The sequence below is a fragment of the Natator depressus genome, chromosome 13, assembly GCF_965152275.1.
Source record: "Natator depressus isolate rNatDep1 chromosome 13, rNatDep2.hap1, whole genome shotgun sequence".
Taxonomy (NCBI): domain Eukaryota; kingdom Metazoa; phylum Chordata; order Testudines; family Cheloniidae; genus Natator; species Natator depressus.
This window is the reverse complement of record NC_134246.1, coordinates 191,409-203,824: the sequence shown is the minus strand read 5'-3', so window position 1 is coordinate 203,824 and position 12,416 is coordinate 191,409. Positions and strand designations below refer to the sequence as shown.

The 12,416-nt window shown below is 48.1% G+C and overlaps 1 protein-coding gene across 3 annotated transcripts in view; it reads left to right on the top strand.

Moving 5' to 3' along the window:
• The window catches only part of ZNFX1 (zinc finger NFX1-type containing 1), a 38,319-nt gene extending 26,961 nt beyond the window's left edge, over positions 1–11,358 (top strand). For all 3 annotated transcript variants that reach the window (XM_074969703.1, XM_074969705.1, XM_074969704.1), the window contains 4 exons: positions 1,749–1,894; positions 2,267–2,377; positions 6,348–6,443; positions 8,557–11,358. In XM_074969703.1, the coding sequence (XP_074825804.1) occupies positions 1,749–1,894; positions 2,267–2,377; positions 6,348–6,443; positions 8,557–10,989 (2,786 nt within the window). In that variant the 3' untranslated portion in view covers positions 10,990–11,358. The remainder of the gene's footprint in view (positions 1–1,748; positions 1,895–2,266; positions 2,378–6,347; positions 6,444–8,556) is intronic.
• Positions 11,359–12,416: the final 1,058 nt, after the last annotated feature.

Here is a 12,416-nt window from a genome sequence, read left to right as displayed (position 1 = left end):
GTCCATGCTGGGTGAGGGGGGAAATACACACAAGCATCTTAATCATGCAGTCTGGGGTCAGTAGCACTATAGCCTTTCATCCACTGCTAAGATGGGAGAACTGTACTATGGAAGGCCTCATATCAGCTGAGCAGGGGGTAAATTAATGCCATATCACAGTGGACATGCAAGAATCCACACTAAGATCCCTAGGCTGTGAACCATGTGCACGGGGAGGTGGGCTTGACAAAGGTCTTAGGGATTCAGGTGGGGGTAAATGGGGCTATATCATGACATATTAGGATGGGGGTAAATAATGCTGCATTGTGAGATGCAGTGATAGTGGCATCCAAAGGCCTCAACACTGTGGACGGAGGCATAAAAAAACCCCCCAAACAAAGCCTGTCTCACCATATACTTTGCAATCACCAAATGAGACAGGGAAAAAAAATTGGAAGAGAAGAGGAGAGAATAGGTCATGTCTAGGGGAGAGAAGTGATTGAACATTGAGAGGCAAGGAAGAAACAATGGGGGCTCCCACAGGAGGGGGGGTTTGGAGTTTCCATGTTTCCCCTCTTGACCAGGACAGCAGAGAGTGTCGTCGTCCGTCCCCCCACCTTTGGCTCCCTGTTGCATTTCCCTGGGAGCTGCCGCTGTGGGTTGAGGTGGCGGGGATTTCCCTGGCTCTCCTAGCCGCGGGGAGCTCCCTATCCTGGTGGCGCCCCCTCTCCCCCCCATCTATGTTCTTCTGGCCACTGATGTGCTGCAGGTTGCAGCCCGTGTCCTTGCGGCTCAGCTTGGGCTTCGGGCAGTAGGACTTCAGCCAGGAGTGGGCATTCCTGCGCAGCTTGGGGCTGGAGGAGATGCAGCAGGAGATGGTGTTCCCTATCTTCCTTCGCCACCTATCTCTGGCTGCCTGGCCAGGTGCAGGAGGATACTGGGGGAGCCTGTCACCAGCAGTGGCAAGAAGCCATGGGCAGCAGCAAAGAAAACAACAAACAGGAAAGGAAGAGGTGATGGCTGCTGCTGCTCCCTCCAGCTGCACTCACTGGCTGACCACTCCCCCCTCTCCCCCCAAACTGGTGCATCCAAGAATCCTTGCCCCAAGCACAGCCAGCAGAGCAGACGGTGCAGCAGCTAAATCATCCTGTACTGGCATCATGAGATTTTTCTGGGGGCTCCAAGCGTTAATCCACCACTACCAGTATACAATGGCCAGCCGGGGAGATAAGTGTCTCCTACTTCCTGTCTGGTAGAACCTGTCTTAAGGCATGTCACTGCTTTAAAACCATAATTTCTCTCTCTGTCTCTCACTCACACTCACGCACACACACACCCCTTTACATATTATCTGCAGATACATTTAGCAAAGATTATGACAACCAGTGCAACACAGGCTGGCAGTAGAGACCTCACATGACACTCTTTGGTGAACTAGTATGTAGATGCCAGACCCAGGGGACTTCTGTAACCTTTATGCATCTCTATGCCCGTTAGCATCAAGAGGTCTTTGGGTCACACCACCTACTCCCTGTACCCTTAGGAGCCCTCCTGGGCATGGGCCAAGATGCCAGCTACAAAGCCCCTTTGGGGATGAGTCTTGGAATGTGCGATGTGTGGCAGAGAACCCCTTGTGTCTTCCTGGGAACTGAGACCTGGGGAGGTTCTCTCCCTCCCTTAAAATATCTGCCTTGGAGTTCCTGGGCACTAGCTTGCTGCCTGTAGGGGAAGTTGTGCTCTGTTGAGGGTGCCTTTCTCTTTCCCACCAGGTGCTGCTAAATACCGTCAGATCCTGCAGAAAGTGGAGCCTCGAATTGTCATAGTGGAAGAAGCAGCAGAGGTGCTGGAGGCTCACACCATCACCACTCTGAGCAAAGCCTGTCAGCACCTCATCCTCATTGGAGACCACCAGCAGGTAACGTGTCCGTGTGGGGCCTGCTCCACTGTACAGAGACAGAGATAGGGTACAGCAAAATGCCAAGCAGGAGGGTCCCACAGGTTTATCATCCTCCCCCTGCCATATAGCTAAATCCACAGTGGCAGTCACTGGCCCTGCCTCCCCTTAGTCCCCCAATGTGCTTCCGGGGACAAAACTCTTGTGCAGCTCTGGCAGTAACTTAACCTCACTTACTTCTAAGCCTGATTCATTGTAGCTGAGCTGGCCCGAATACTTGGCATTGCTTCAAAAACCCTGTTGCTGCTCTTCCAGTGGTGGAGAAAGGAAAGCGTTGCAGATGGATGGGTGGGAGAACTCATAACAGCTGGACTCTAACACTTTCATTTCCAGTTGCGGCCTAGTGCTAATGTGTATGACCTGGCCAAGAACTTCAACCTGGAGATGTCTCTCTTTGAGCGGCTGGTGAAAGTCGGCTTCCCCTTTGTCCGCTTGAATTATCAGGTGAGGAGCAGCTCTAGAATCTCCGCTTGCTGTACTCATTTTCCATTATATAGGTGTGACAGGTCGTTACCCCGGAGTGCAATCTGGGAACTGTGGGAACCGCTGTGCTCCTCTAAGACACACAGCTGGGTTGGGGACACAACCAGCCTCACCCAGGCCCTGTTATCACCTAACATGACAGCAGGTGGTGCCACTCATCCAAACTGGGTTACCTGACTGCAAACAGCAGACAACGGCCAATTTCCCTGTTCCCCCCTCTATAGTATAAACCCAAAATTATACCGTCTTGCACCACACAGGGATCTGTACAGTGTTAGTTCATTATTGCGCTGCTGCCCCCCCCCCCCCCATGGTGAGAGGAATATGCACACTTGTGGTAACCAAACGGAGATTTTTCCCCAGACACTTCATTTAAAAGCACACCGGTTTAGGTTAAAACATAAAACAAATTTATTAACTACAAAAAGATTTTAAGTGATAGCAAACAGCTCAAAGCAGATTACCTAGCAAATACAGGTGAGTCGCATCATCCGCGCATTTAACTTACACAAATTCAACTATACACGCTCAACAAAAAAAAAAAGAAAAATAACAAGATACCTGTAAATAGTGTGGGCAATTCCGCCCACCATTCCATCAATGAGCATATGCCCCGGAGTGAGCGTGAGATGGGAGATATGAATCTGCTGTTCCCTCAGTCGGTGTCAGTTCCCACGTGCCTCTCATAGTGTGAGCATCTCGCCGCGTTGAGTGTGATTCTAGTGTTTAAAGATACTGTACGTATTTTTCGTACAAAATGGCCCCTAAACGCAAGCCAACTACTTCATCTGGTGCTCAACTGAAGAAACAGCGATCTGTTCCAACGTTGGAGGAAAAACTGGCTGTGTTGGACTTATTGAGAGATGGTATGTCGGTCTCCAATGTGGCGCGTAAATATGGCCGCAATGAATCTAGCATCCGTGCCATCAAGATTCGAGAGAGAAATTTGTCAAGCCATGGCATCAAGTGCTCCAATAACTGCTAAGATGATGAGCCAGGTGCGAGTTAAGACTTTAGTGAAGACTGAAAAGGCATTAAACTTATGGCTGGAAGACATGAACTGTAAACGTGTGCCTATCGATGGCAACACATTTAGAGAAAAGGCTCTTAGCCTCTATGCGTTCAAATCTCCCGCCGAAGGAGGACAGCCTTCTGATGAGAAGGAGTTCAAAGCCAGCCAAGGTTGGCTTAACAGTTTTAGGAACCACTTCAACCTCAAAAACGTGCAGACTACTGGTGAAGCTGCATCTGCCAATGAAGAGGCAGCAAAAGCCTCCCCCGAACAATTAAAGAAAATCATAGAAGAAAAGGGCGATCTTCCGGAACAAGTTTTTAATGCTGATGAGACTGGGCTCTTCTGGAAAAAAATGCCCAACCGCGCTTACACTTCAAAATCAGAAAGACAAGCCCAATTTGCTGAAGTGTTCCAAGCAGCGAAACACTTGAATGATTTAATTTCTGAATTCGATCTCTCTATGGAATGAAGCCACAAAATCACACGTCGTATTACGGACGATTTGAGACCACATCAAGAAATGTTTGAGCAGCTCAAGAGACAACAGCGACAGTTGCTGATCACCATGTTTTTCAAGGAAAAACAACCAGCAGCAGATGAGCCTACGTAATCAACTTCTCGAGCTGAACCAGAGCCAACCACTTCGTCTACGACTCGCTCTCCGTCACCCAAGCTCTCAGTCACCAACGTCTCCTGGATCAACATCAAGCCCTGATGACCCCCTGTAATTAAAAATACAGTCCTGTAAAATTATATTTTGCATATGTGCTCTTTATTATATACTATGCATTACTGTATACAGTAGACATATTACTGTAGAGGGTTGTATACACAAAACCATGTACAGTATACTTTATGGGTGATTTTAAGGGATTTTCAAGGGTAATTTTGACTATACACGATTTTCGCCTTATGCGCTGACTTTAGAACTTAACCCCTGCATAAGATGTGACTCCACTGTAAACAAAACCACAAACTAAGCCTAAAATACTAGAAAGATTGGATATGAATTAGCAGTTTCTCACCCTGACTAACGATTAGGCCCTACCAAATTCATGGCTGTGAAAAATGCATCATGGACTGTGAAATCTGGTCTTTTGTGTATTTTTACCTTATGCTATACAGATTTCATGGGGGAGACCAATGTTTCTCAAACTGGGGGTCCTAACCCAAAAGAGGGTTGGGGGGGGGAGTTGCAAGATTACTGTTGTGGGGGTTGCAGTATTGCCACCTTTACTTCTACGCTGCCTTCAGAGCTGGGTGGGTGGAGAGCAGTGGCTGTTGGCCAGGTGCCCAGCTCTGAAGGCAGTGCCTCACCAGCAGCAGCACAGAAGTAAGGGTTGCAATCCCATACCATGCCACCCTTACTTCTGTGCTGCTGCCTCAGAGTTGGGTCTGGACCCGACAGTTACAACACCATGAAATTTCAGATTAAATATCTGAAATAATGAAATTTACAATTTTTAAAATCTATGACCAAAATGGACTGTGAATTTGGTAGGGACCTACTGATGATACAAGCAGGCTTGCAGATTCTCAAGGCACAAGCTGCACTTGCTTTGCAGCTTGGGATCCCCACCTCCATTCCAAGTTCTTTTCTTTCAGAGCTTTTCTTAGGTGTTGAGTTGTTGTGGGAGAGTGAAGAACAACAGATGATGTCACTCCCTGTTTTATATAGCCTTAGCATAGGCGGGAACCCGTTGTTCCATAAACAGTTCCCAGCCCAGTTTGTAGAAAAATACAGGTACTCAAAATTGAGTCCAGAGTCATGTGCTCTAGTCACATGCCCTTGCAGAGTCATAGCTGCCATTACTTACAGGCTGTCCGGAGCATTCTTAGAAAGGCTCACCAGGTGGGGGATAAGCTTCTCCCTAAAGCCTATTGTTTTTCCTAATGGCCCATTATTCTGAATAGGCCCTTCACAACCAGCTGTTTAGGCTGGAAGCATTTTGCCTAGTGGGTGTCACCCAGGTAGTCCATATTCATAACTTTAGATACAAAAATGATACATGCATACAAATAGGATAATCATATACAGCAAATCATAACTTTTCCAATGACCCCTTACATGACCTATCTTTTACAAAATGCATCATAATTATGTCATTATCATATCATAATATTACTATGACAAATATGGAGTGTAGTGTCACAATAGGAATTTACCTGGTTGGAGTCTTGGAGTCTAAAGGAAGCTCAGCCTTATATTCCTGCTCCCATAGCAATCTGAAAATCAAAACAAAAAACCAGGTTTTGCTTAATCCCTGAGAAGAGCGCTGGGATCTGTCAGATCCATGCAGACCAGCTTCTGTGTCCGTTCAAGACACAGGCACTACATCTTCTGATACAGCCTTTCTGCTCTTGGGCTCTCTCCCTGTTGCATAACTGAAGCTGGTGAGAGAAGCAGACTCACAAAACACATAGCAACATCTCATAATTTCATATACAATGAAGATACGTTATAACATTAATATTTAACAGATTGTGACTTTTCAAATGGTATCTCACAAGGCATACTTTGTACAATACGTATAATCATATAACAGTAGTGAATATGTGGGTACAGGGGGTTACATGGGGTATATAATGTCACAGTGATGTCATGCTGGTGGTGGCTTTTGTGATCTGGACAACCTGTCCACTGGGAACTGCACTGAAAGCAACAAACTTACTTACAGTCCCATATCTTCATAAGATACATTTGGTCATTTCCATCTGGTTGGATTGGAATTGATGACAGAGGGAGGGTTAGTTTCCATTTCTGCGGCACCATTGTCTCGTATTTGGTCATTGTCTTCCCTGATGAAGCAGAAATGGAGGGATGGTTCAGTTCATTCCATCATGTGAGAAATTTGCCCATTTATGTTGGCTACTGCTAACCCTAGCCCTCCTTTAACTTTTGTTTCTGTATTCCAGCACCGCATGCGCCCTGAGATTGCCCAGCTCCTCACTCCTCACATATACCAGGAGCTGGAGAATCATCCCTCTGTCCTCAAGTATGAAAACATCAAGGTAAGTTTGCAGAAGGCACCAAGCAATTTCTGTCTATGTTCCCTCTAATTTTTGACAGGCTGTGTGCACAAAAAATTTCTTCTGTGCAAATTTTTGTGCGCGCGGTGTTTCGCCATGTGCGCGGGGTTTAGGTCTGTGTGTGTGCGCACACGCGCACAGCTTAGAGGGAACAGTGCTCTCAACCCCCCTTACTGGGTAGAATGATCCTCTGCTTATATCATCCAAACCAGTCACTTCTATGGGTTTGTATTCACGTATTCTGTCTCTTTGATCAAGTTTAGCTGATTAAAAATTGGTAATTTAAATAAAGAAATCAGGTGATGTAGGAATAGTCATCTTATAAACAAGATGGATGGATGTTGTTTATATTACCTTAGTGCCTACACCGTAGTCAAGGACCTGGGCCGCATTGTGCTAGACGCTGTACAAACACAGAACAAAAAGATTGTCCCTGCCCAAAGAGCTAAGTATTTGCATGGAGAGAAAATACTGGGTACGAAAGGGCTCTTTAATCTAGCGGAGAAATGCACAACAAATACCAATGGCTGGAAGCTGAAGGTAAACAAATTCCAATTAGAAATAAGGCGCAAATTATTAACAGCGAAGGGTGATCAACCACTGGAACAAACTCCCAAGGGAAATGGTGGATTCTTCATCTCATGATGTCGTCAAGACTGGATGCCTTTCTGGAAGATGATTTAGTCAAACACATTAGTGGGGTCAATACAGAAGTTAACTGGGTAAAATTCTCTGGCCTGTGTTATGCAGGAGGTCAGACTAGGGTCCCTTCTAGCCTTAAATTCTATTAATCTGTGGACACTAACATGGAATCCTGGTTTTGCTCTAATGGGAAAAACATGTTCAACCAGTGCAGTTAATTAAGCAGCCGTTACTGTAACTTCAGGCACTCAAAGAGCCACAGAATTGTGCCCACATCCATGAATATCCATCTTTCCTGAAGAAGCTTGTCTCTGGCTGAAATGGCCTGATTGTCCCTTAGGGAGATAGGAGCAACCCAACTAATAGGCAGTTCCTCTTTGTTCAGTGTCAGGGAGTGAACATTCTACTTGCATGTTCACCTAGGGTGAATGGAAACTTTAGACAGGTGCATGGGCTACATTCTCCACCTCACTGGAGGAGGGAGCCAGGGATCAACAGGGACTCTGACACTACTAGCCCTTACTATGGAAGAGAGGAGAAACCCTTGCTTTCTTCTCTGCAATGGGTAAGGTTTGTGTCGAAGGGGCCAAGCACTGCGGTGGCTGTGTCAAAGAGAATGGGGGTTGAGAGGAAGGTAAGATCAAACAAAACACTGAAAAATAAAAGGAATGGTGTGAATTATGGGATTGAGAAAGCAAAACAAATTGAGAAAGAAAAAGATTGTCATGAAAGACAAGAATCTAAAATAGCCAGTCTCTGAAGTGCCATGAAAGGGGGAGAATAGTGTGATGGGAGAATGAAGTACATACACTTATTCAGAGTCCAATAACAAACTCTCAAACTCATACATATAAAGCTGTATTATGTGGACTACAAGTATTGCATATACGTGTTAGAGAAAAGTGTCTAAGGGTCCCATGGGGGTGGGATACTGAAAGTGTTTTTCACGCTAGCTAGTAGGTATCAAGTAAATAAACACTGTGCATGGCTATTTTATCACCCATTTCTCCCACCTAACCTTAAATACACGAGTATTCGCGCTGAGTAGTGTGAATGAATGAGCCGTGATTTCTCGTTTATAGCCTGGGAACATGCCACTAGCACAAACTCCTTTTTGTAACCTAAAGAATAAATTGTAGTTGTTGGACTCTAATTAAGATAAGGAATCAAATCCTCTACATGCTGCTGGATTCCTGGAATAGTCAGTGATGTACCAGTGGGACACTGTATGGCCAACAAGCTCCCAAACTCTCCCTTACTAGGTACATTATGAGGGGTCTGACTGAGGGGTATTTGCCTTAAGTGTGCAATGACCAGGGTCCTGCACCCTGAATCCAAGTCATCTACAGAGGAACTGCTAAGTGGGTCACCGTAGGCATGAAAGAGTGGGTTGCAGTGCTGGAAGGTTAGAATGTTTTTTCCATGGTAACGTTTTTCCTTCTTTTCTTTTCAGGGGATCTTATCTAACCTTTTCTTTGTGGAGCATGACTTCCCTGAACAGGAGATCCAGGAAGGGAAAAGCCATCAGAATCCACATGAGGCCCAGTTTGTGGTGGAGCTGTGCAAATACTTCTTGTGTCAGGACTACTTGCCCTCCCAGATCACCATCCTCACCACCTACACTGGGCAGCTCTTCTGTCTGCGCAAACTCATGCCTGCCAAGATCTTCACAGGTGTGAAGGTTCATGTGGTGGATAAGTATCAGGGTGAGGAGAATGACATTATCTTGCTGTCACTTGTGCGGAGTAATAAGGAAGAGAGAGCTGGGTTCCTGCAGATTTCTAACCGGATCTGCGTAGCATTATCCAGAGCTAAGAAAGGGCTGTACTGTATTGGGAATATGGGAATGCTTGGCAAGGTGCCTCTCTGGAGCAAGATCATTCACACCCTGCGGGAGAAGGGTCATATTGGTCGCTCACTGATGCTCTGCTGTCAGAACCATCCTGACACTAAGACTCTGGTGTCCAAGGGAGCAGACTTCTGCAGAGTTCCTGAAGGGGGCTGTAGTCGCCCCTGTGAATTCAGGCTGAATTGTGGACACGTCTGCACTCGAGCATGTCACCCCTATGACTTAGAGCACAAAGAGTTTCAGTGTATGAAGCCCTGTCAAAAGGTGCTCTGCAAAGATGGCCATCGTTGCCCCCAGTTGTGCTTTGAGCGCTGTGGACAGTGCATGGTGAAAGTGCTGAAAACCATCCCAAAGTGTGGCCACCAGCAGATGGTCCCTTGCTCCACTCCTGAGAGTGAGTTTTGCTGTCAAGAGCCTTGTCAGAAATATCTGAAATGTGGGCACAGATGTAACATGTCCTGTGGGCAGGAATGCAGTGTTCAGTGTCTTGAGATGGTTATGGTCACACTGAAATGTGGCCACAACCAGCAGGTGAAGTGCTGGATCACAGTGGAGATGAAACATGGGATGCCTGTGAAATGCAAAACCAAATGCCCTATCCCATTGGATTGTGGCCATGCGTGCCCAGGTTCCTGCCATACCTGCTTTGAAGGGCGATTTCATGAGCACTGCAAGAGCCCATGTAAGCGCTTCCTGATCTGCTCCCACAAGTGTCAGCAGCCTTGCACCAGGGAATGCCCTCCATGCCAGCAAGCCTGTCAGAACCACTGCATCCACAGTCGGTGCAAAAAGAAATGTGGAGAGATGTGTATCCCATGCATGGAGCCATGTGAGTGGCGGTGTCAGCACTACCAGTGTACCAAGCTTTGCTCTGAACCATGCAACAGGCCCCGTTGCGATGTACCATGCACTAAGCTACTGCGCTGTGGTCATACTTGCATTGGGTTGTGTGGGGAACCTTGCCCAAAAAAGTGCCGTGTGTGTCACCAGGATGAAATCACTCAGATCTTTTTTGGCTTTGAGGATGAGCCAGATGCTCGCTTTGTGGAGCTGGAGGATTGTGGCCACATCTTTGTGGTCCAAGGCTTCGACTATTACATGGATGAAGATGAAAATATCATCAAGCTGAAGGTCTGCCCCAGCTGCCAGACAGCCATCAGGAAGAACTTGAGGTATGGCACCATTGTGAAAAGGCGGCTGGAAGAGATAGAGAAAGTGAAGGAGAGAATCCAAGGTCCAGTAAGTGAAATTGAAACTAGCAGGCATAGACTGCAGGGTGTGTTGGAAGGGAAGGCGGTTCTGCGAAGAAATCTGTCCCTTAAATATCTCATGCTGGAAGAGAAGCTGATACATCCTGATCTCTCCACAAAGAGCATTGGACTTCTTGAGAACTTGATTGGCTTCTATGGACGCCTGGGTGACCTGATGAGCTCCCTGAACAAGCTTGATGTGAGCGAGAAGGAAGGATTGAGGAGGCGACTGGCTGAAATTCAGGAGTGGTTGGACAAGCCCCGACTAAGCTTCACTGGCCAGGAGCTCTCTGACCTCCAGAGTGAGATTCAGAGGCTTACATACCTGGTGAGTCTCCTGGCCAGATGTAAAACAGCAACTGCAAAGATGAATACTTCTGTCTCGAGAGAAATTGCCACTCTGCGGCAGATCCTGGAGGGAACGAAGAAGTTCACCCAAGAGGACGAAAAGGTGGTGAAGATGAAAATGGAAGAACTAAAGACAGCTCTGCCAGAGTCTGGGTTGGGAATCTCTGAGGAGGAGCGAGTGCAGATTGTTAGTGCCTTCGGTTATCCACAAGGTCACTGGTTCAAGTGCCCCAATGGCCACATTTATGTGATTGGTGACTGTGGTGGGGCAATGGAGAGAAGCAAGTGCCCAGAGTGTAAGGCAGTTATTGGAGGTGAAGATCACACTCTAGAGCACAGCAACCGTCTGGCCCCTGAAATGGATGGGGCAACTCATGCAGCCTGGTCAGAAACTGCAAATAACATGCTGAACTTTGAGGACCTTCGCAGGCTGATATAGAAGAGCCCATCTCCCTCAGTAGAAGACCTTTTAACCCCATTAATGCCCTTCCCCATTGCCAAGCTGCATAGCGTGTGGAGTAGCCAGATGGTGCTCACTGGCTCTGCTTGGCAAATTGGGTTTCTCGTGATTAACACTTGCTGGTGTTCGTTGCTAGAACTAGTCCTATTTCCTATTGGCACTTTATCTGTGGAATCAAGCAACTGAATGAAGTAGAAACAGAAAAAAATTCGCCTGCTTTAGCCTGAAGTATGCATGGGGCCTCATGCAATTCCAGGGCTGGCAGGCACCAGTCTGTGGTGGCATCAGCCCCTGCAGTAGCTCTGGCTACTGCTCATTGCACTGATCGTTTAACCCGAAATCTTTTATAGCCTAATAAATTTTATTCATAGTCCTATAAATGATATATTTACTTTGTTGGGTTCTTCCCCTACCCCCCCTCTGGCCTGCTGTCTGTCCCCCACCCTAAGGGCTGGGCTCTGTATCCCCCTTAGCGCTGCTGTCTCCCATTATCTTCCCCGTGCTGGGCCCTGTGTGTCTTGCCCAGCCCAGTGCTGCACTGCCAGCTGCGCCCGCAAGCCGCTCTGTAGCGGCGGCTGCTGGGAGGGAGAGGGAGATGTCTCCACAATGGCCCCTGGCTTGTTCCTGGTGTTGGACGTGTCCTTGGCTCGCAGGGGCCAGGGCATTCTAAGAAAACAGCCAGCGTGTCCCTCTCTCAGGCTGGGGTGCGGGGGAGGGGCGAGACCAGGTCCACAGACCTTCAGCTAGGCCCCGCTGCCCTAGTGCCTCCTGGCAGGGACCAGCAAGTCTTGCCTAATGGGTCCAGTGCTGGCCCTGGCACAAGGTGTTTCACTCTAAGGGGTCCGCTGCCCCCTCCCCCCCCCGGGGAGCGTGACCCCCATGACCTCCCACTTCACTATGGGCTGTGCGGAAACAAAGCGCGTGGAGGAAGAGTCGGTACTCCCCCGCCCGGGATCTCGGTGCCCTGAATCCCGTCCCTCATTGGCCGGAACGTGGAGCGTTGGTCTCTCCCCATTGGCCCTGGGGACTGCCAGTCTCCTCCAGATCCTTTCTTTGGTTAGCGGGATTGTGCAAGCAGGAGCCAATCAGGCTCTCGGGCAGGAAATTAGAAGACGTAGCCCCGCCTTTGGAAGCCCCTTAAAGCAGGAGACACAAACCAGGGGCAACAAGCAAGTCCAAGAAATCACAGGCCGAGGCGGCTTGGCAGGCGCGGAAACGGGCTCAGCACCTCTCGAATTGGTTCCGGGTGAGAGCGGAAGTCGTTCCGGTGCCACACTGATCGGGGTCCGTGCGAGGCCGGAACTGAATGGGGGGCGGGCTCGAGCGCCTTTAACCGCCGCCCGCTTCCGTTCTCGCTCCATTTTTGCCAACTTTTGCGCCCTCGGGTTCCGTCCCCGTGCGGCCCT